The sequence below is a fragment of the Populus euphratica genome, unplaced genomic scaffold, assembly GCF_000495115.2.
Source record: "Populus euphratica unplaced genomic scaffold, PopEup_1.0 scaffold31.1, whole genome shotgun sequence".
Lineage (NCBI taxonomy): Eukaryota > Viridiplantae > Streptophyta > Magnoliopsida > Malpighiales > Salicaceae > Populus > Populus euphratica.
Genome location: NW_011499850.1, coordinates 268,214 through 294,428, shown reverse-complemented (window position 1 = coordinate 294,428; position 26,215 = coordinate 268,214). Strand labels below are relative to the sequence as shown.

The 26,215-nt window shown below is 29.6% G+C and overlaps 1 protein-coding gene across 1 annotated transcript; it reads left to right on the top strand.

Annotated features, from left to right (window-relative positions):
* The first annotated feature begins 16,575 nt into the window (after window positions 1–16,575).
* Window positions 16,576–18,834, top strand: LOC105120887 (beta-amyrin 28-oxidase-like). Its single transcript, XM_011019286.1, has 3 exons — window positions 16,576–17,697; window positions 18,006–18,193; window positions 18,317–18,834. Exons 1-3 carry the CDS (start codon window positions 16,740–16,742, stop codon window positions 18,614–18,616), a joined length of 1,446 nt encoding a protein of 481 aa, XP_011017588.1. The 5' UTR covers window positions 16,576–16,739; the 3' UTR covers window positions 18,617–18,834.
* Window positions 18,835–26,215: the final 7,381 nt, after the last annotated feature.

The window sequence follows — 26,215 nt, the reverse complement described above, 5'->3', positions numbered from 1 at the left end:
AGCTGCATCAAGTTCCTGATGATACAAATACATACAAATCTATAGGCATGTGTTGGCACTTGCTGTCCTACAGGAATGCATTAGCACAATATGGCTGAGGTCACATCTTTAATTAATAAATTGAACCTCTAATGGTTATTTTGGATTACATGTGCTTCTCTGTATCTGTGGATGGGTTTCTAATTTGACATTCATCTCTTTGTTGTTTTTCAGGGAGAACGTTAGTGGTGCGAAGGTCAAATGATTTAGACTGAATCGTGTTTTCTGGGCTGTCTGAATTGATGGCAGGTTGTTATGAACTCATGCTTTCTTTGTCACATGGTGGTCAGGTTTGCCATGGAGCCGAAGTCAGTTTTCATGAGTGAACAAGAGCAGAAACTCAAGGATAGCGAGACCGCAATATCCTCACTACAGGCAAATCCCTCTCCCACCTCCTCCCCTCACTTTCTCACGCACAGACATACTCACATTTGCGATAAAACCATCCATTTATTTCTATAGATGCATGTCCAAACCACCTCCATTTCCATGTTTCCTGGGACTGGTTTCTTCTTTTAATCTGTTGTATCTTCCCAATCTATTTCAGAGTTATTGTTTGTTAAAATTATCATGTATTTCACCTTCTTACTGGCTCATCTTATATTTGGTATCAGATATACTGCTATATTACTTTCTCCCTTCTTGCATGACAGCTAGTAGTCCATGAGTTTAATGCTTGGTCTACCTCGTATTCTCTTATATTCAATATCACCTGTTCTATTTTTCCTCTTGCATTACATTAAGTAGGCCATGAATTATACATTTTAGGATTTAATTTATAATGATGAATATCAATGAATGTCTGCGGGTGATCAGCAAATATTACTGGAATGAGTTATTCCCGGTTATCTGGAGTTTTGTACTTGGTCAAACTTGTATTATCATCTTTTCAAAAGTGTTTTTTCTATTGAATTTATGTAACTTGTTGGCAAACTGTAGAAGCTAATTCCCTTCACGAATGCTAAAACCTTTCTTCATGACTTCAAATAAAATCAAAAAAAGATTATTAAGATAGGCAGTTGCTATGTAACGCTGGAGTGTCAATCTACAAGTGGTAAGATGAAAAATTTCCTAGTTTAGTCATGAGAGTGGAAGGTTGCATAGTTTGAACAAGTTATCCATCAGGCCATGTTAGATTTTTTGTTCTCGTATAAATTGCAATTAGAGTCATGGATGAAAGAGTTGCCATTCTTTCTGCTGCTTTTGGTCTATATTCGAACCATCCTTTGCTCTAGTTTTCTAGAACCATCCTTTGCTCTAGTTTTTCTAAAATTTTTGTAAGCATCCTTTTGATTAATTTAGTTGTGCTTTAAACACAATATGTTTATTTTTCTTCCAATGATAATTTAGTGGAAATGATCTATTTGCTGTGCTTGGCGGAGGCCTCAAGGGAATACTTGGAAAAACAGATGTCAGAGGTTGGGAACAACCTGAGGGAACTTTTGCAGCAAGATCCAGGTCTTGCTCGTCAGATATTGTCCATGAGTGTAATGTAAATCTTGCTGTCACTGAAAATTTACATCAACTGATATCCTGTTTATCACTGAAAGGAAAGGGATCTAAGGAACATATTTGTGCAATTCCTAGCTTTTATTGTCATGTAATTTTGCCCGACAAGATTTGCTCTGTTGCATGGCTGTATGTTGGCAAAGTTTTATTGGTTTCCATTAGAATACTGTTCCATCCATCATATCTTCCTTATACCAGGAAATTGACGATTCAACTGTTGCTTTCCAAGCGCAAGTATATTCAAGATTTGTTGCAAAAGTCTGGTATGTCCTTTTGTCGTCCCATTGCAACTCTCTCCACTACTTTTAATTCTCGGTAGCAGGCTCCAAGCCATGTTGGATGCTAGTCGATATCGTCAAGGTGTTTGGAGGCCTTCAGTATTTGACTCTTACAAAGCCTGGCCATTCACCAAGTAAAGATTGACTATGGTTTAATTACCCAAACTGTTTCAGGCCTTTAGCTTCATGCATTCACTGATGCGGGCTGCTAGTTTTGATGAATGTGTATCTACTGGTGGCTACGCCATTTATGTTGATCGCAATCTGAAAGTCCTAAAATCAACAAACAAATTACAGACTAAACTAGAGATTCGAAGATATGATGATCTGACAATGGCATGCAACGCTAAAGTATAAGGATCATCCCACTAAGAAAAATTCAACAATCATTGCCTAAAATCAGAGAGCTCATGCTTGAGACATTCAGTTCTTATGAAAAGAGTGACGAAGGAAGAGAGAAAATCAATAAGAAAGGCTCATTTTAAGTGTCAAGATTTTCAATTTCTTTTCCATTGTAATGTTCTCTTCTTTTTATTATTTCAAATTCCCTATTATTTATTTCATATTATATTGGATTTAATATTCGAAAAATCGTTTCAACATGCGCTTTGATGGATAAACTCTCCTATCAAGATTTTATATCCTATTTTAACAATTTAACCACCTTCAATATTTAAAGAAAAATGGAAGGCAGATTAGGAAGTGAATTTCTCAAGGATCAAAGATACAGCGACGGGAGTTGGAAGCCTAAAGCACGGACTTCTATTATATATATATATATATATTCACTGGACTCGTTTCCGATTAATTTACAATTAATTACCTATTAATCGCCAATTCCTTTCTGAAAAGCTCGCCGAGTAATTGGCTAATACTTCCAATTAATCGTACGCGTCCCGATTATGATGCCGATTTAGCATTCACTGGATCGTCCCCAATTAGTTGACATGCAAATGCATGTTAATCGCCGATTAAAATGCCTGATATTATCCGATTGCCGATCATATTCACCCGTAATTAAGCACCGATCAACTCCTGATTTAATCGGTAGTGTTCCGAGTGATTTGCTGTTGCTTCCATTTCACTGCTGGTAACTGGTTATCCCTGTCGATCGTCTGGGATCAAACACTCCACGCTTATTTTCCGATTATTTTCTTCTTTAGCCGAGTTATGTCCAATCTTTTCCATTACTGCCGATTTATTGAGGATGTTTTTGGTTTCATTGAACCATTTTTTTTCCCCGATCCATTCAATTTCATATCTCCATTTTCTTTTTGTTGCTTTTTACCTTTTTCCCACCAATCCTGACTTGCTGAATTCACCGCCTCCTCAATTATGTTTCCCATGCACGTGACGCTCAGTTCCTTATCTGCTTGCATCCATTTTGATGCCCTCAATTAAATCACACACTGTTTGGTTTCCAGGAAATCACAGAAAAATCAAAGGAAGGATGAGATAAGATGCGAGATTACAGGTTAGTGAAGGGAAGGGACTCTTCGGTTGGGTTTGTTGCTTGTTTTTAATTGTTACAGTAACGTCCACAAGGCGATGATCGATACAATTAAAAAAAATTAAGCACAAACACAATTGAATAGAGACGTTAATGAACATCACGCACATACACCACCTCATTTATGAGAAGTTGATTCCGCCAAACCTAACCTCCTATGAAGTTGATGGATAACCTCCCTCCTTGTAGAAAATTAAAATAATATGCAAAGCGCATACCTCATTAAACGTCAACGCGGATTCGGCGAAACTTTTTGATTCTAAAAATAATAAAACAATATTAAAAATACTAAAATAACCTTTATGATTATAGATAATTATATAAAAAACAATGTTAGGAGAACAAAAATACTTGCACATGCAATGCTTATTTTTTTATCTTTTTCAAAGTTAAAAATATATTTTAACTATTTAACATAAAAGATAATAAATATCTTTTTCAAAGTTAAAAATATATTTTAACTATTTAACAGATAATAATAAAAATGCTTTGGACAACAAACTTTAATTTTGTTAACTTTGAGGGTAGAATGGTATTTTTACTATACAAATAAACATGAAAAAACTACCATACCCCTACTCAAATATTTAATGATCAATGAGCTTATTTAAAATACTAAAATACCCCTGCAATAAGAATTTTAATTTTTTCAACTAAGAAAAAAATGATAATTTAACTTTCCGTGAAAAAACAACATTAGCCCTATTTCAAGCCTTGAGAGCTTGGGATATTCACTCTGTAAGTTTAAAGTGGATTGTGTCTTGATTACATATGGTTGCTAGACCAAGGTGTTTGAATTTGACAATCATGCTTGATTTGATAAATAACAAATAAAAAAGACAACTATTCACTTTATTTATTAGGAAATAAAAAATAAAAAAACATGAGCAATTAATTACTAATAACAATCCAACTATTATCCATCTACATGAGTTGCATCATATGAAAAAAACTTGATTTGATAAATAACAAATAAAAAAGATAACTATCACTTTATTTATTAAAGTTATTAGGAAGCAATTAATTACTAATGACAATCCAACTATTATCTATCTACATGAGTTGTATCATATAAAAAAAGACACAATTACATATCTAGTTAGATAACAAATGATCATATTTGGTTACCAGAAAACATCATACGCTCTTTTTTAATGAAACAAGTACCGTCTATTAGCTAAAAAAAAAGAGTCAAATGAACATTTATTCACTCTTAAAAAAATAAAAAATAAAAAATAAAATTATCATTGCAATTCACTATTTAAAATCGCTTTCATCTACAGTAATTTCCCCGCACCATTTTAACTTTTATTATACACACGCACACGCACACGCGGACACTCAAGCTCCACGCAGTCCTTTGATAAAGCCATTTCCATCAAATAAAATGTATTATCGGGCCATGTGAATTGCAATTATCCATGGAGATCACGATCGAATTTTAAAGTGCATTGTATCAAACTTGAGCTGACATTTCATGCCGAAATTTTTGTTTTCAGAAACAAAATTAATCTTTTTTGTATCATATTGCACGACGGTGGGAAATTCAATCTTCTTAAAGTTTACAGATTGTGCAGCAAGTCATCATGTAACTATTATAAAATTTTGCATATGAGGAATCAGTAGCTGGCAAGATTCCACTATATCTCATGCTCAAGTATAATATACGTACATGGCTTTGCGTGTTTCATGCTGAAACTTAAAGATTAAAAGCAAGCGTGTCATTGTAATTAACCACCTTATGAACAAATATATTTTTATGTGTTTTGTTTCATGCGTGTTTCCTGCCACGAGGAGAGATTTGTTAGATTATTATAATTTATTAAATCACGTATTACACATATTTAGTACTATTTTATCATAGTTCTACCACAGAAATTCTAAGTCTAAGATTGATGAGAAATGAGTTGCTTTGATTACCAGTGTTGTTGCACCATCTTCTATTTTATCATTTTCTAGCGTGGTTGTCAAACATATGATACTCGAGTTTGATGAGATGAATTACCAAATTTATAGTGTTTAAATTTGATAAAGTTATCACACCCAAAATATTTGGGTCTAATATAATATCAAACCTAAATAACTTGTATTTGGTGTGGTATAGTAATCATATCATATCCAAGTATCTTAAACATAACATGGTTAAAAATCATCTAAGGATTAAATAAAAATATCAAATAGAGGTGAAATATTAACATGGTTAAAAATCATCTAAGGATTAAACAAAAATATCAAAACTAAGAAAATCAAGCTAAAATCTAAAAGGTATTAGCGTTTGGATTTAACACGGTTGATAGATCCAAATCACTTAAAATCATTTAAAAAAACAGGGAAAACCTTAGCAACAACCCCAATGAGAACTCCTTTTGCAAAGCAATTGGGTAATCATGCAAATAAAATCACATGTAAATATATTGTTATAAAAAAAGAAATATTTGTTGTGTGTGTCAATGAGCTAAAGTCAGAACCCAAGTAGTTTGAGTCTAGTATGATTGTTAGACTCATTATGCTTGGGGGTATAATGTGGTTGCTAAACCAGTACCTTGGATTTGGTGTGGTTGCGGCAATCATGGCAGACATAAAATACTATAGTAACAGAGACGAAGTAATGAATGAGAAGAAAAAAAGTCAAAGAAATGTATTTTCCCTTGCAAAAGGATAAGAAATTAAAATTATTATTATTATTAAAATTTATAATAAAAATCTTTTGATTTACAGTGATTTCTTCATACTATTTACATTTTATTATAATTATAATAAATTATCAAACGAAGCCTTCATAATAGGCTCTGTGATATAGGTAGATAACTTATCAGGTGTACAATACAAAATACAGGAAAACAACCTATTGTTACTTTATATTGCCCTTGTTTTCTTTTATTTAATTGAGATTTATATACACCAATAAATACAAAAAATATTATTAATGATAATTGAAGATTAAATTTGAAAAATTAAAAGATAAATATACATTAAAATTTTTAATATTTCAACATAGATCATGAAACTAATTGTGTTTAATATCTTTATTTTTTAGAATTGGTTTTTTATTCAATTGATTTTTGAATGTAAAAAAAGCTCTAGACTATACGGGTAAAAAGGTAACTTGGATGATGGGAAAAATATGGTTTGACTTTAAGAAAATTTCAAGATGAATTTTTTTTTTTTAAAAAGTATTGAGATAGTGATATATTGGATAAACTTAAGTTTCGTGGCTTAATTCATCAAATCCACTACCTAGATAATGATATTCACTTAATTTAATAATTTTATTTTCTTAAATCGTTTCTTATTTAATTACATAATAGCAAATATAGAAAGTATATGAAAAAATATTTATTTTTAGCTTCATAGAAAACAATCCGAAACAAATTAACTCAGACAAATTGAAAATCAACTAATATTTTTTTTTCTGAGAAAAACAAGCAGGCTAAACGTTTCCTATAATAATGATTTGAAAGTTAATTTTTAATTTATTTCCATTTAAAAACACATAATAAACATTTTTAGAGCCACTCAAAACCACTTTAACAACTAAAAAAACACCAAACAATCAATTTCCTTAATTAAACATAATCATATGTTTGTTATGATCATGTTTAATTTATCTTGATTTTTCTTTAACGTGAAAGGACGTATGATTATATATGTTTAATTTGTCTTGATCGCAGTTAACTTTGCCTTAATTACCAGTAATATTACGCCTCATGCATAGGGTATCATATTAATCATCATCATCATCATCTTCATTACCAGTAATATTACGCCTCATGCATAGGGTATCATATTAATCATCATCATCATCATCTTTTGTTCTATGATTCATGTATAGGCACAACTCTTGGACTCGTCACATTCTAATGCAGTTCCAACTAGCTTTTTTTTTTTTTGTCACAGGTTATTTCTTCAAAGATTCTTTCTTAAATTTCTCTAGTTTCAATGTCAGCGGCTTGGACAGCCAGCAATCCATTAATTTAAGAGAATAAAAAAGAGAAGTCATTAATAATATCCGTAACTTGGTTACGAGACAAAAAGTTACAGTGACGGATTCATTAATTTGTCTAAACCCAGTTTTTATTTTTCAACTTATGTTTGCAATATAATGACAGAGAAGAATCATAACTGAGATCTATGGTCACCAAGGTAGTCCCACGTTGAAATGTCTATCTTCAAAAATGATGATCAAATTTATGGGATTTATTTTTAAAGAATTATTTCATCTAAAAATTTAAATTTTAGATGAGTTCTTAGATATGATTTATATTATTCTCTTACTCACTCCCTTAAATAAAAACTCTTTGAATTTGAAACTTACACAAACTTATATTATCTTATACTTAATTTTTATCAAATAAATAAAAATGATGAGATTCAAATTTAAGATCATTTGGTCATTAAAAATCTGATATTTTTTTTTTTTTTGTCACAGGTTATTTCTTCAAAGATTCTTTCTTAAATTTCTCTAGTTTCAATGTCAGCGGCTTGGACAGCCAGCAATCCATTAATTTAAGAGAATAAAAAAGAGAAGTCATTAATAATATCCGTAACTTGGTTACGAGACAAAAAGTTACAGTGACGGATTCATTAATTTGTCTAAACCCAGTTCTTATTTTTCAACTTATGTTTGCAATATAATGACAGAGAAGAATCATAACTGAGATCTATGGTCACCAAGGTAGTCCCACGTTGAAATGTCTATCTTCAAAAATGATGATCAAATTTATGGGATTTATTTTTAAAGAATTATTTCATCTAAAAATTTAAATTTTAGATGAGTTCTTAGATATGATTTATATTATTCTTTTACTCACTCCCTCAAATAAAAACTCTTTGAATTTAAAACTTGCACAGACTTATATTATCTTATACTTAATTTTTATCAAATAAATAAAAATGGTGAGATTCGAATTCAAGATCATTTAGTCATTAAAAATCTGATACTATATTAAAAAACCATCTCATCTAAAAGTTTAAACTCTAAATAAATTCATAAAATATAATTTATATTATTTTTTAATATTTATTATTTAAATTTTAAGTAAAATACTAAAATATAATTTATATTATTTTTTAATATTTATTATGAAAAAGTTATACGACGATGATCAGCAATCTTCATAATTAGATCAGCATTGTTGTGATTTGGCTGTCATTTCGCTTCTCTTGTCGACCAAACCCATGATGATGCAAGAGAAGCTAAGGTCAATAGAATGGTCGTCGCTGCTTTGTGTAATATAGTTATCCATATTATTAACGGGAAGCATCTCACGAGTATTTCACATGATAACCTCGCCATCTTTATCCACACTTGATTTTGTTTTTTTTTTTTCCCGGTAATCTGAAGTCTTTAATTATTGGAGCAAGTTTACAACTTGACATGCAATGTATGTTAAAAGAATATTTTTTAAAAGTTATTTTTAATATTAATATGTTAAAACGATTAAAAAATAAAATAAAAATTTAAAGTAATCTTTTTTAATGAAAAATAGCAAAACAGTAGATCAACCTCCACCAAACGATCCCTAAACCCTGGCAACCATCGTCTCTCCTCTTTATGACCAAGTGGAAAAGAAAAGACGGAAGAAAAATGAAAAGATCCCTCACCCACCTTTCTTTCATGCTGAAGAATTAAAGTTCAAATTGACTGACATTGAACTCCTAACACTAAAAACGATGGTTTTCACAACCAAAAAGCAGCTAAATTAGTGACTTTTTCTCTCCTCATCATTTCCAGTTACGTTCTCTCCCGGTTTTCTGATTTAAAGACTAAAATATTAAAAAAATAAATTCTTATGTTAAAATATGAATCTTAATAAAGAAAATAGAAAACTATATTTAACATCATATATATATATATATATATATATATATATAATGAAAAAACATAAGGTACAGGGCATGGATTATGCACATATCTAATTAAAAAAATTAAGAACCATTTATGTTAATAAATAAAAAAATCATTAATAATAAATAAATATATATATAAAGAAGTCGAGAAAGGAATATAAATCAAGATATTTGATGTTGCAACATGGCTCATTTATCCTATTGTATTTAATGATTTTGTTTATTAATATCAACTTTTTATTTAATCAAATGATAATAAATATAAATAAACACATAAAATTACTTAAATAAAATCAAAAAAGAAGAAATATCTCGCAAGGTTGAACTTACTAGAAATGCTATTCAAAAATAAATATTTTTTATTTTTAAAAATAAAATTTAATTATGTAAAGCATTAAAAAAAGTATAGATGATTTAGAATATTTTTTAAAAAAGTTAAATACATAAAAATAATTAAAAAAACAATATTAAATTAAAAAATAATAAACCAGAGAAAATAGATATTAATTTATGACCTATTTTCTCTGACAGGGGAATTTGGTACGTTCTTTAATTTGTTAAAAGAAGAATCGTAGATCGAGTGCGCCACCCATACTCAATGGATGGATCTTATATAATCCTTTTTTTATTAGTTAACCGCGTAGCTGTAATCTCATATATATATATATATATGTATACATACATTTATATGTGTGTATATATGTATACATATATTTATATGTGTGTATATATGTATGTATGTATACATATATTTATGTGTGTGTGTGTGTACATATATCTATACATATATATAGATATATATATATATATATCTATATATATGTATAGATATATGTACACACACACACACATAAATATATGTATAGATATATGTACACACACACACACATAAATATATGTATAGATATATGTACACACACACACACACACACACACACATAAATATATGTATACATACATACATATACACACACATAAATATATGTATAGATATATGTACACATACATACATACATATTGACTGATATCCTAGGTAGATAGATAGATAACCATCGATTTATTATTCTTATTTCCTAGCTAACCTCCAGAACATATATTCTCCATGAAATGACAAGTGCTCATAGTCCCTTCTTCCATGATTATGATTGTCGCAGCGTCTGATGTTGTTGCTGAATTTAGTGCCAAATATTTATGGTTGGCCAGTTTTGCCATTCCTCCAGGCATTTCTTAATTTAGCAATTTGCCATCCCACCTATATATCTACGCTTGGGCATGCATGCTTTCAATTTGTAATCATGATCTCTATCTCGCTGTTTATAGCTAATTACCTGAAATAAATAATCTAAATCATCTATTACATATTTGTTTATATGATATTAGATGATTCTTTAATATAATATTAAAAAAATTATAATTAAATTAATTAAATGCAAAATAGTAATAGATACGTAGAAGATAACGGTGGTTTTTGTAAACTTCATATTTAAATGGCTTTGACTCGAAAAAATAATAAAATTAAATATAAGATAACAATGAATATTTGTAAAAAATAGTAGTGAATTTGTACAAATTTTAAACTTTGAAAGATTTTCACTTTAAAATATGCATAAAGAAGTAAATATCAAATCATTCATTGAGATTCATCAATTATATTCAAAGTTTTTTTTAAATAATTCTCTGTATTTTAATAAAATTATATATAAAACAAAAAAAAAACTTATATCAATCTCAAATCCTCATTTCAAAAGAAAATATATTAGTAGGGCAATATGCAATAATAATGAAACCATACAAGAATATAATTACAATATTTTTGATATAGTTACATCCTATAATAACTAGATAGTACTAATATATTTTTGAATTAATTAAGTTGGCTTATTCTAGGATTGTTTTTAAGAAACTTAATTCTTCATGTTTTAATTTCTTAATTATTACAGCATACCATTTATTTTGATCTCGCAAACCATTTGATTTGGTGGCTTCGGCGCCTAACATGGAGCTCTTGAGACTCAATTATATATACCATGTTTCAATGATTTTACACTAAATTTACTATATGCTACGTACATACATGTAATGTATACTACACCGAAGACAAACACAAATAAAATATAAATAAATAAATTTATATGGTTTTTTAAAATCGGATACATCCACAAAGATAACAAATTATATATTATTAAAGAAATGATACAAACACTCAACTTAATCCAATACAATCCTAAAAAATTCAGTATTTCACTTTTACATTTAATATTTCTTTCAAATCTGTATTTTTTTATTTTTACAGTTATACCCTACATATGTTTTTTATACATCTCTTTCTGTATTTTACAGGAGAGATGAAAGCATAAATATTGTGGTTGGTGGTGGAGAGGGTAGTTAAGAAAAATATTGACAATTTTTGCATGTACATGCTCTTCAGCAGTACTGTCAATTCCTGACGAGTTTTAAATTAATGATCTTGTTGCTAGATAAGAAAATGGAGCTCTTTTTATTACTTGATACAAGAGAAAATAAATTATATTTGATTCAATAGAATAATCAATGTCAAGGACTGATCTTGCCTTCTGAAAAACTGTTACTTACTTGACTCTGATCTATGCTGGTAAGAAGGAATTAAACAGCTTTTGAATGGAAGTATTAAAAGAAACAAAAGGAGTCCTACATGATTCAACTGAGTTTGGCCTAAAATAATACAACCTAGCTAAAACATTACATGGGACGACTGATCATGGCTTCACACCTTTGTATGTAAGCGAAGACTTCAAATCCTGTGATGCAAGAGCTGATTCTCTGATGCACTTGAGGCCATTTTTTATACATTTTTGCATGGAATCAACATCTTTTCATGGTAGATTAATGGTATCTCACCAAATGACATCTGAAATGGTGACAAGCTCCACACCGTCAATTTCAAAATTAGACGGTAGAAATGACAGAATATCGATTATAATTAATTATCAGCTGCAACATGCATTTTGATTTGAAAGCAAGACATTGAATGATCATTGGCTAATTAATTCAAAGTTCTGTATTTATCCTACGTACAAATTAAAGAGGGTAAAGGTCCAAATACAAATCCTAATCAACAATGTCTTCAAGTGCCAGATTTCTTGGTAGGTTTGGTCCTGCAAAGCCTCCGTGTCAAACATGTTAACTAACAAATTATTGAGGCTACACATCTCCCTTGCAGACCTTTCTCGATCGTTCGAAGATATTTGGATGCAGGCCCTCAACATCTTGAATCTTAGAAAACCCAACATTAATTTGAGAAATTATCTGTATTAATTTCCATCAAAGAATCTCCTAAAAATATTCATTAATTAAAAGGTTAAGCTTCATACATGTAAACTTTTTTTTTTAAAAAAGAAAAATTTATAGAAATATCACTGCCCGCCCTCATGGCCGTATATAACAAGTGGAAGAGAGCGCACCACTACTCATCCATCAATTTTCTTTCAACCAAAATCCATAAAGATTCCCAGGCTATGAAAATGGGGAGACAAATCTTACTGTGTGGAGGCCCTAAACACAGTGGTATCACTGTAGCATTGTTCATAATTCAAAAGTTGACGAATAAATCCTACTGTAGTATAATATGGTCTTTCTGGGGGTAGATTCATGAATTATGAAAATAAATCTTACTGCAGTAGATTCATGAATTGGTCTGGGTGTATCGGTTGACCTTAATTATAATATGAAGGAAGAGGTCGGCTCGGTCAAAGATAATTTTCAGCATAATGTTATTAATTTTCTCTACAAAGAACTGTATTGGTTGATCTGTATACAAGAACGGAGGCATGTTAAAGGCTTGGGTGCGTTATATCATAAATTGAATTAATTAGTTTGGTTTCTTGATTATTTGCTTTCTTTCTTGTTTTGCCGTTGTATTCTCCTTTCTCTTTCAGCCTTCATCTACTTGATGAGGCTGATTTATATATAATTCTCACTATTATTATAACAAAAAAAGAAAAAGAAAAAGAAAACCAGAGATACAATAAAGAACAAGTCAAGGCCATGGATATTGAGCAGGCAGGAAAAGCCACAGAAGGACCAAACCAAAGCAAGCAAAAGCTAAGCTCATATATAAAAACAGTGCACCGAATGGTTCAAAGATAGTATATCCTTGCAAATTAATCAGCCAAGCATCTTAACTCTGTCTCTCTCTTTTCTTCTTTCTTTTGGGAATTTTCAAACATATATAACCCAAAACGAACTGTAGCAATCTCAATCTAGGACATAAACTAGTTTTTATATCAGTATCAATTTTATTACAATATTATTTTAGTTTCTTAATAAAAAAAAAAGACATTGAGATAAGAAAGCCTGTTTAGTGAAAAATTTGAAATTAGTGAAAAAATTGTTTAGTAAGAAAGCTAAAATTGACTACATAATTTGGATTATATTTTTGAGATTTGGTGTTCTTGTTTTTCCAGTCATGATGCACTCATGTTTCACGTTCTATGAATCACTGTTGATGATTACAAGTCTCTGGATGAAGACCCGGGAAACACGCCTTGGGACACTTCCCTTTATTTTATTTTTTTAATTTTATTTTTTGGTAGATAACACAACTCAAAGTAGTAGTTGTATACATATAACTTATGTGTTTCGCGTGTTGTATTCGATATTTACAATTTGAGTGCTCATGGTACCAGCTATGATGCACGAGTTAATTACATGTATTAATTATTATTTTTATGACTTGACCGTTTTTATGACAATATGTTCTACTTTAAATCCTAAGTAATAAGATTATGCGTACCCTTTACAGTTCTTTTTTATCTTTTATTTTTGCCGGGCATGAGCACTCATGTTACACGCAGAGAAGAAGAGTCCGTGAGTTCTGCCTTCGAACTACTGGCTATAGTAGATCTCTGGAAGTGACTGATGGATATAAACACTTCAGGTCACATTACTTGGCAGAAGATGGGGTTCTAAGACCCGCTTTTTGCAATGCGAAAAAGTAGTCGTCTGGGTATGTGTGCCGTATTGCTCACTCTGAAAGTCCAAATTAAGTGCGTTTGGTACTTTCTCGGAACATCTTCTGGGCTTTTCATTTTCATTTTTTTTTTTAAATGGGAAAGCCGTGAATATACCGGTATAAACCCTCCAATTGCTGAGAGAGTGTCTGTTTCGCGTTCAAACAATTGCATCTCTGAATTGCATCCTTGTCATTTCTAGAATTCCTTTGCACAGAGCGCTGGGTTCCTGATCTGATTCTTTTATATATATATATAAGAAAGAAAGAAAGAAAGAAAGTTTGGATGGAATTCATAGTCACATATGGATAGAAAGATTATTTAATCGAAAGCTTTTGAAAATCAACTCAAAATTAGGCAACTTCTTGGACGATGAAATCGATCGAGACCATGACTATCTGTATAGTTGAAGGTCATTTTTTAAGTTTTTTCTTTTGAAATTGTTGATCTCTTAAGATAATAATTAGTTGCTTCATGCTAGAAGAGAGACAACACAAAATTCTTTTATAATAATACTAAAAAAAAAGAGTAGTATTTACTCGTAACATAGAATAAATTCCCTGAAAATGTATAGATCCTGATCCCGGTTGCTGTATATAGGTTCCCTTTTCTCTTATGGGCCAATACATCAGAGGCTTAAATTTCCTCCTGTCTAAACAATCAAGAATTTAAAGAACATGGTAAAAATAATACAAAAATCAAATAGAATGGGCATTCCTTATTGCAATTTAAAGAAGAAGAAAAAGAAGAAGAAGAAGGGGCATTATTACAAAATAAAAGACAAGAAGAAAGTTTATCATGGTTTCTGCCTAAGTAAAAAGTAGTAAAGTTAAATTATTGTGGCAGCTTTTTTTTCAAGGTACCACCCTTTTAAAGCACACACCACACTTTCTAAAAGTAAAAAATATATACTTTTAGAAAGAAATGCGGTAGCTTTTAGAAAAAAACCAACCACACCTCCCACCCAAACACTCTTGAATTGGCAGCTAACACTAGTCATTTGTTCTGTATAAAATATTTTATAAGATTTTTTTTAAAAATTTTTATATTTGTTTCTAGATATTTATCTCTTGTAAAATATTTTATAGAAAAATTGATTAATAACAGATATTTTAATTTTAATTTTCAAACATAATTAATTCATTTACTGTAAAATATTTTCAACTTATAAAATTAAAATAAAATATTTTATAAATAATAATCACCTGTAATATTACCAAACTATTTTAAGTATTATCTTTATCTCAACAACATCATTATTAATACGGTTATCTCATTAATACTGTCTTGCTTTTTTTTTTTTTATCATCTTCATGATCAACTTACCATTATTATTATCATTAAAAAATATTTTATATGTAAAATAGTAAAAAAAACATGTAAAATGTTTTCACAAAACAAACAGAGCAATTTGAATAAAAGAAAAAAAAACGTGTAAGCTATATTCATCTAATTAAAATCGAGACTGTTACTATTTATATAAACTTTTTTTTTAGTTTATATAAAAAAAGTACTTACCAATTGAGAAAAGAAAGAGATTTTTTTTTTAAAAAAAAAAGTGTTAAGGAATATGCACAGGTGAATTGTAATAAGTATCTTATATTAAAAACGAATAAAAAAGTGATGGGTTTATAAATAAAATAGACCCACCAAACCCCATTGGTGTACATTATTGAGTTCATAGTGATGTCCAATATTTAGATATATGAACCCTTACGATTATAGACTCATGTACGAGTCCAAGTGATTCTCTAACGCTAGAATTTCCCTCGACAAAAACAATTAAAAATTAATAGAGTTTTTTTAGGAAAGCATTACTAAAATTTATTTCTGCCTGTTTTTTCTTTTCTATTATTTATTATGATACTTTTCTAGTTTTATTTTTATTTAAAAGGATCGCAATAATACTAAATAAAAAACCTAATAATATTAAATAGAAAATAAACTAGAAAAAATAAGAAATAATAATTGTAATTATATATAAAAAAGAAAGGAAGTAGCATCTACATGGCATGTATATATATATATATATATAAAATAATAATTGTAATTATATATAAAAAAGAAAGGAAGTAGCATCTACATGGCATGTATATATATATATAAAAGGGGTGACATGTCCATGGCGATGTCTCTAAAAAGAGCAATGAAGAGGCATCTCTGTGGAGTTGACGCACTAAGAGTAATGGAGAGGCATCTAACTCTACATCTTGCGGCTTTGTTCGACTTTTTTTGGCTTAGAGGGGTAGGAGGCCTCCTCACCATTAACCCCACTCTAAGAACTAATTTACAACTCCCACATCTCCACTTAATTACTATCTTCTATCTTCACAAAATACCTAACATAAAAATTAATCCACCACCCCCCCCGCCCCCAACAAAAAAAAAAAAAAACCAACAGTTAATGGCAATTACCATCCCAGACCTTACTTCCCCTACCAACCATCTTATAGAACACCCAACATTGCTTATAAATAGCCCGAATACATAGTTCTGCATTATAAACTCATCATCACCTTCACAACTGCGTCGTTAGCTAGCACAAGGAAGAGTCCTGCAGAATTAATGGAGCTTCTCTTCCTCTCACTCGTCCTCGCCCTCTTTGTTTCCTCCGTCACTATTCCCCTCTTTCTCATCTTTTACAATCACCGATCCCAGAACAGCCACCCCAAACTCCCTCCAGGCAAGCTAGGCCTTCCCCTTGTTGGAGAAAGCTTTGAGTTCTTGGCCACGGGATGGAAGGGCCATCCTGAAAAGTTCATCTTTGATCGCATAGCTAGATACTCATCTCACGTCTTCAAAACAAATATTCTTGGTCAACCAGCAGTTGTCTTTTGTGGTGTTGCTTGTAACAAGTTCTTGTTTTCCAATGAGAACAAGCTCGTTGTATCCTGGTGGCCCGACTCGGTTAACAAAATCTTTCCCTCTTCACTTCAAACATCATCTATAGAGGAAGCCAAGAAAATGAGAAAACTTCTCCCTCAGTTCTTGAAACCTGAGGCCTTGCAAGGATACATTGGTATCATGGATACCATTGCACAAAGACACTTCGCCTCGGAATGGGAACATAAAGAACAAGTGCTGGTGTTCCCTTTGGCAAAGAATTACACCTTTCGTTTGGCTTGTAGACTGTTTCTGAGTATTGAAGATCCAAGCCACGTAGCTAAATTTTCTGACCCCTTTAATCTTTTAGCCTCGGGTATCATTTCCATCCCCGTTGATTTGCCCGGAACTCCATTCAACCGAGCTATCAAAGCCTCAAACTTCATCAGAACTGAGCTTTTAGCTATTATAAGACAAAGAAAGAAGGATCTTGCAGAGGGAAAAGCTTCCCCCACGCAGGATATATTGTCACACATGTTGTTGACATGTGATGAAAATGGAAAATGCATGAATGAGCTTGATATTGCTGATAAGATCATTGGATTATTGATTGGTGGGCATGATACAGCCAGCGCTGCTTGTACCTTTATCGTCAAGTATCTTGCAGAGCTTCCACATATTTATGAGGAAGTTTACAAGGGTAAGTGTCTCTATTTTACAAAAGAGAGGTTCGTCCGTCTTACAATATATATATATATATATCTTACACCCACACATACGGCCAAACAATATAATGAACTTTTGGAAATATCCTTCTTTCTTTCTTAGTGCTTGTCGAGGTCATCATGCTTTTATTAGATGAAGCGACAGGATACAAAGATTGACTGCAAAAGCTACCTTCAATAATTAATGGACAATATTACTTATTTCTTCACTATACTCTTCCTTGTTATGAATACTGAGGTGGCTAATATAGGACTTTTTGATTTTTGTTTTTACTCGTGACAGAACAAATGAAGATAGCCAAATCCAAAACTCCTGGTGAATTATTGAATTGGGATGACATTCAGAAGATGAAATACTCATGGAATGTAGCTTGTGAAGTGATGAGGATCTCACCACCGCTTCAAGGTGCTTTTAGGGAAGCGCTCAATGATTTCATTTTCAATGGCTTTACCATTCCAAAGGGTTGGAAGGTATTAATTTCTATATATCCATTGTCAAATCTTGACTCCCTTAAAATATTTCCTTTTACTTTCTTTCTTTAAGGTTTTCATCGACCTAATTAACACCTCTTCACATGTACATGCTCTGTGCAGTTATATTGGAGCACCAACTCAACCCATAGAGATCCCGTCTACTTTCCTGAACCTGAGAAATTTGATCCTAGGAGGTTTGAAGGAAATGGGCCAGCTCCGTACACATTTGTCCCCTTTGGTGGAGGACCTCGGATGTGCCCTGGAAAGGAGTATGCTCGCTTGGAAATACTCGTTTTCATGCATAATTTGGTCAAAAGGTTTAAATTTGATAAGTTGATTCAAGATGAAAAGATTGTAGTGAATCCACTGCCGATCCCTGATAAAGGACTTCCTGTTCGCCTTCATCCTCACAAGGCCTAAGCTATGAGCTAGCTAGAGACGAGCTACAATATCAACTGATACTACAGATAATCTCTAGCTTATAAGGCATCTGTCTTAGAAATTTGAAGTCATAAAATGTAACTTAATTTGTTGCCATATTGTCGTGTGATATATATAATAATGATCTTGTGCTTATATATATATATATATATGAAACCTTTGTATCTGCTCAATAATGAAATATACTTTTCACTTTACAACTCTAGTACTCTATTTCATTTCCAATTTTTATTCTTTTTTAAAGTTTGTTCTTTAAAGCTTCAGAATATTTCTTTTTCAAAAAAAAAAATGTTAATTTAAATCATAGTTATTTTTCGTTCATTGAAAATAATTTTAAAAAAATAGAATCCATGTTCAAATTACACTTAATTTCCAAAATATTCTACACATTTTACATTGACAAACTCTTATTTTACTTGAGAGTTTTCTAAGAAAATTCCAAATAATTAAATTAAATCAAGAGCAAGAACAAGCACACCAATAGTTTGCATTCACTATTACAATTATATAATAAATAATACCAAAAGAACATCATAAAACACTGTAGCTATAGTGTTTTACCATGTTAATCCCAAAAGATTTAGTTTTCCATTATTTGGTATCTATATATAATCTTAAGTTTGTTACACTTTGGTACTTGAGTTTTCATTTTTTTTCATATTTGGTCTCTATAATTTTAAATTTGGTCATTTCAATCACTGGATTTTTATAAAATCAAATCTGGGGGTTTGATGATGGAATCCAACTTTAAAATCAAATCTATATGATATAAATATAATACCTTTCGAAATTCATCTTCAATTCTACGTTAGCGGAATAAACTTTGTGAACTCTCCTTGCCTTTCCTCTTCAATCAAAAGAAAAACATCTTCCAATGTTCTGAATTAGGGTTGGTTATTCTGTTGCTGACCCATCAAGCTGCAAAAATTGAAATTTCAAACCTTTTTTTTATTTTTTTGCTTGGTGTGCTCAAGGTGTGTTTGACATGTCAAAAATAATTTTTTAAAACTAAAAAAAATATTTTAATGTGTTTTGAAATAAAAAAGAGTTTTGAAAATCAACTATTATCACACTCTCAAACACAACAATATTAATTTGTGGTTTAAGAAACCCAGTTACAATTATTATTATTAGCAATATTATTTCTTTTCTAGCCAGTAGCCACCATCAAGAACTCAACCTTGCAAGGGAAGGGGTTACTGTCTATTGGAACTAAAATTATATATATATATATATATATATACACACACACACGAAAAGTGGAAAGGTTATATATTACACTCCAATTATGCAAAGCAATATTTTTAAAATTTTATTTCATACATCTAAGCTTGAATTAAAAACTATAAGTTATAAACGGTACCAAAGCTATTTAACTACAATTCTTGTGAAAATTTGGATTTTTTTATTATTGTTTTTTAAATTTTAACCCAATATTATTTTTCAGAGAAAGAATACAAATATCAAGTTACATTACAAGCCTATTATAAATTAAATATAAATTGTCTTGAATGATTGTAAAACTTGGATTCATTCAGAAGCTCAATATGGAGCTGAACTTATTTAGATTAAAGAAAACAAAAAACAAATTAGTTGATCTGATTAAAAACTCAGTTCTTAATCTATTTGCTTTTTTTTTTATTGAAATGAAATTAGTTTGTTTTTTTTATTTTGATTTTTCAAGTTAGATTTTACAACTATAATATTTTCAGGTTTAAATATCATTTAAAAAAAAGTTAAACATTAATTTTAAACTTACTTTAAATTATAAAACAAACACCTAATCTCTCTTTAATGGTGTCTTTGATAATCATTCACATCAGTAAAAAAAACTATTTTCACTAAAAAAAATACATTTTTTCTATAGAATTTTAAACACTGTATTTTCTATGAATATTTATTTTAATTATCATATAATTAAATAAAAATAGATTTTTCTGTTTCGGATGGTGCACCGGTATTAATTTCTGATTAACTCGCTAACGAAGACAACAATTTCCTCTTCTTGCCATTTCGAGAGACAGCACAATTCTTGCACTCAACAAAGTACTCTTCACTTCCTGAAGCTAGCTCGCATCATGGCTTGAACAAGTGAGTAGAAATTAGGGTTTGCTTGTGGGCTCGGATAATGCACACATGAATCGTGGCAGTGTGTGCAACTCTCCACAGAAATGCACGCACTCCCAAATCCTAACTCCGAAAACGAAAGGTTATAGCTTGGAAAGAGAACACCAAGAGGCAAAGTCAATTAATGTTTTCTTATTAATATTAAACGAGTTTTCATGTGTTAACTATCATGCACCGAATCTAAATCCTTCTTTAATTAGGTTTTAAAGAGGTCATACTTGTCTCTTAACGAAGTCGACAAAATCCAGAATATTTTGTCAGTATCGTTCATGATGGTACAAGATCAAATTAAGGAATGACCTTGATACTCCTATATATATATATATATATGTATATATATATGCTTGGTCTATATATGTCACCATCACTACGTCCATCCTGTAATTAAGGTGATTAGGTAAAACAAGACCCATGGCATATATACAAGACTTTTTGTTTAATTATCCCACCCACCATTAATGCCGGCCATACATAGTCATCTATGGATTGTAGTGAAGAAGTAATTAATCCATCAATACCTTTGGCAACTCTGCTTAGCAGAAGCAATGGAAATTAACAGCTTCATTTGCTTTGGCTTTTATCAACACTTGCCAATTTAATCCTTGAAATTCTTTATATTATTATCATATGGATTAGGTGGGAGTTTAGCCTTTTAGAAAGGATTTAGAAAAAAGATGTTAGTTTAAAATACTAAGCTTTAGGTGAACAAATCTAATATTAAAAATAATGCTTGAGCTCCAATATGTATTCTTGTCAAAGTTGTTAAGCAAAATATTTTAACTAAAATCATAAAATTACAAGTAAAATATTTTAAATAAATTACATGTTATGTTGCAAATCATTAAATAAGTGATTCATGTCAATAGTTCAATTGGATCTTATAATCTTTTTTAATAAATTTATGTTTCATAAAAATAAAAATAAATAAAAAAAGAATAAAAAAACTCATCAACAAGCCCAAATACATTGGGTCATCAAGCCAATTATTTAATTTTATTGATGTTGATTCAAAGTCTGTGATGATATCAATTAAAATTTTATAGTTATTTTTAAAAATAATATTTATATGTTGTATTTACTAAGCATAATAAGATGAAAATATAATATTTCATCAAAATATTTTAAATAATATTATTAAGTAAAAATATTTTAATTAAGGTGCTATTTTTTAATTCAAGCGCCTCTCTCATAGTGATATACATGAAAATATAATATTTTATAAAAATATTTTTAAATAATATTATTAAATAAAAATCTTTTAATTAAGGTGCTATTCTTTAATTCAAGCGCTTCTCATAGCGACATACATGAAAATAATTTATTGTTGGTAAATTTATTTTTCTTTAAGCCTAAAATACTTTTTATGCTACGAAAATCAGTAAAGCAAAAAAATAAAAGTAATTCTAATTTCTTTGTTTAATGAAAATTTGTCATGTATGAAAATGAGAAGTATAACAACAAATATAAGATATTTTTTTTTCAAAATTAAAACCCCTTGAAAAAAAAGAAAGGAAAAAGAGAAAAGGGAATGAATGGAGTGTCATGCAGGGGAGTGGGGACTCACGGGGAAAGAAGAGTTCTAACTTCGCAGTTAGTAGTTTTTGTAATTTTTACAATAAAATCATGAAATTGGTTTGTTTTTAATGATTTTAACGAGTTGGACTGATTTTGTATGATTTGATCAGGTTTGATCAATTTTACTAATTTTCAAGTTTTTAACATATTATATATGTTTTAACTCATAAAATTGTACAATTTTACGAGTGAAAACACATTTTTGATAACATTAATTAAGACCTCTTTTTTTGTTTTTTTGGTGTGCTCTGAGCTACAACTCTATACCTATATTGGTTTGCGGTTTAAGAAACCCAATTCCAATTAACAATTATTTCTTGCCTAGCCAGTAGCCACCATCAAGAACTCAGGTAACTTGCGAGGGAAGGGGTTGCTGTCATTTGGAACTAAATTATTTGTATAATACATGTACAGAATATACAGAATATATACATATACATATACATATACATATACATATATATAAAAGTAGAAAGGTTATTACACTCCAATTATGCAAAGCAATAATTTTTTTTTAATTTCATACATCTAAGCTTGAAAAACAACTCTAATTAGCACCTTTGGATGATGTAATTATGGTGTTATAACTTATAAACGGTACCAAAGCTATTTTAACTCAAATTCTGAAAATTCGGATTTTTTTTATAAAAAATTTTTTTGAACCCGGTATTGATATTGTTATTTAGAGAAAGAATACAAATATCGATCAAGGTACGTTACAAGCTTATTATACATTAAATATAAATTGTCTTAAATAATTGTAAAACCTGAATTCATCTGGCAGGTTAACAAGAAACCTAAACTTATTCAGATTAAAAAAAATAAAAGAAAGAAAAAACTCAATTGATCCAATTAAAAACGTAGTTCTCAACTCAATTTTTTTTTTATTGAAATGAAGTTGGATTGATTTAATTTTTTTAATTTTAATCTTGCAAGTTAGATTTTACAACCATGATGTTTTCAGGTCTAAATGCGATAAAAGCATAGTTAAACATTAATTTAATAATTTTAAACTTACTTTAAATTATAAAACAAACACTTAATTTCTCTTCGATGGTGATGGTGTCTTTGATAGTTATTCACATCCGAAAAAATACATTTTTCCTATAGAATTTTAAACATTGCATTTTCTACAAATATCTATCTTAATTATCATATAATTAAATAAAAAATAGATTTTTAAAAATATGGGGATTTTGGTGTTTTGTAATTGAATCTACTTACTTATTTTTTTTTAACTTTGTTGTGATGGATGTTTTATACTTCTTGATTTTTATGGTTTTGGAAGATGTTCATTCATTAAAAAAAAAATCTTGATATATTATTGAATCTACTTACTTACTTATTTTTATTTAACTTTGTTGTGATGGATGTTTTATACTTTTTTTATGGTTTTGGAATATGTTTATTCATTAAAAAAAGAAGCCTACATTTCTTGTTACTTATTTTTTTATTTAACTTTGTTGTGATGACACTACCAGAAAATCGATAAATATAAACGAAAATACTGAGGGAATATTTTTGTTGGTAAATTTTCGAGAGATTTTACCAATGGAAATATTTCCTCGGTATATACCGAGGAAATTACAGTGGGAAAAAAATTAAAATAAAGCAAAAAAAATGATGATTTACCAACGGAATAAAATCCGTCGGTAAATTTATTGGTAAACTATGAACACTGTTCATCATGTCAATTACAAAGGGAATCACAGACGAAAAATTCCATTGGCACTTTCCAGAGAGCTCCAAAACTGTTCACTTTCCAATTACATTGGTAATTATTGTTTTTTATGGATAAAATCACCGACGGATTGAAAAATCATCGGTGTTATTTGATGATTTTCTGAAAAAATTCAATTAATTTAAAATTTTTATTTAAAAATTACAGACGGAATCACTAACGGATTGAAAAATCATTGGTAATTGTTGGCAGTTTCTGAAACCTTTTTACGAAATTAAAAATTTAAATTAAATAGTATCGACAGAATTACCGATGGAATAATTAAAAAATATTAATATTCAATTATTTATCGGTAAATCCGTTGCTAATGCGCTCCAATAAAAATTCTAGATCCCCTTATTTCATAAGAGATAGACTCATTTCTTCTTCTTCTACTTCTTCTTCTTCTTCTTCTTCTTTTTCTTATTCACTATATGTAAAAAATATCAATATCTACTTCTTTCTCTTCTTTTCTCTCCTCATCTCATTTTTTTTTTCTCCATGCTTGGGTATGTCTTCTTCTTCTTTCTTCTTTGATCCTCTTAGTTTTTTTTTTAATTAATATGCTTTACAATAAAAAAAATTCTCTCCTTAACTTCACTTGCAACTACATTATGGTAAGATTTTTTTTTTCTTCTTTTTTCATGATTTTTTTCACTATATATTTTTTTTATTTTTAATTGTTTTTGTTCTTAATAATTGTATAAATGTTGTTGTGAGATTTTTTTCTTCATATGAGATCAATTTTTAGTTGATTTATTTATAGAAATTTTTAAATTTTTAGCAATTGCAACTTCATTTTTTTCATATGATTTTTTAGTTGAATTTAGTTTTTCATTTTATTTATCTGTTGCAAATTTGTTTGAGTTGATTTTCTTATTCTTTTTTCCAAGCATTTTGAGTATATATTATAGAGTGTTGATTTATGTTAATTTATTATTTTATAATTTTATAAAATGATTTTTTTTAAAATATTTTTATATAATTACCGACGGAATTACCAACGAAAATTCCATCAATATGTCTGCCTGTAAATCCGTAGGTAATAAAAAAAAAATATTATTACCGACGCGTCTATTCTGTCAGTAAATCCATCGGTAATAATATTTTTTTATTACCAACGGATTTATCAATAGATAAAAAGTTACCGATGAAAGATTCACTGATGGAAATAATTCATCGGTGATTTATTGATAAATTAATTAACGACGGAATATGTGTCTTACATCGACAGAAAAACTCCATCGGTAAAACTGTTAAATCTTGTAATGTGGATGTTTTATACTTTTTAATGGTTTTGGAATATGTTCATTCATTAAAAAGAGAAGCCTGCATAGAAATCATAATATATTATATTATATTTTTATTATTATACACATTACAGTTGCAGAGTTTTAGTGAGATTTTGGTTTAAAATTAGAAGAAATGAAATAGATCACAAGAGATTTGAGTTTGGTTTTTTCAATTTTTTTGGGCCAAATAAGTCAAAATAAATATATTAATGACGAACTTCTTAATTTTTCAAAATACAATTAAATAATTCAGCACATGAATATTACTCGTTCAATTTGATCCTTGAAATTCTTTATGTTGTTGTCATATGAATTAGGTGGGGGGTTTGGCCTTTTAGAAAGGATTTAGAAAAAGATGTTAATTTAAAATATTTACTAAGCTTTAGGTGGACAAATCTAATATTAAAAATAATGTTTTAGCTCCGATAGGTATTCTTGCCTTAGCTCATATCCTAGCAACAGGAATAATTCCAACTTTCAAGCACAATATTTTTTTAAATGTTGCATTTTAATTCTTTTCCTAGCCGAACTCTAATTTGTTAGTGTTTTTTTATAGCATTAACCTTGCAGGATCTTTTAGCTTTTGCTATTGCTGGATCTTTAAAATGCTGCTGTTGCTGGATTTTCATACTATGCTGGAAGTTTTTGTTCAATTTTCTCTAATTTGGATTTATTTGTATTAGATTTGATAGTTTGTTGTTTGTTGTTAATGCATCCATTCGTTTATTTTAATTTTTTAAATGTGAATATCTTTGTTAATTTAAGGTGTCAAAAGTTGATCATGCATCTTGTATGTATAGTGCATTATATTGATTGGGTAGGAAAAATTAGATTCCTATTAAATTAGGTTAATGCAAATAGTGC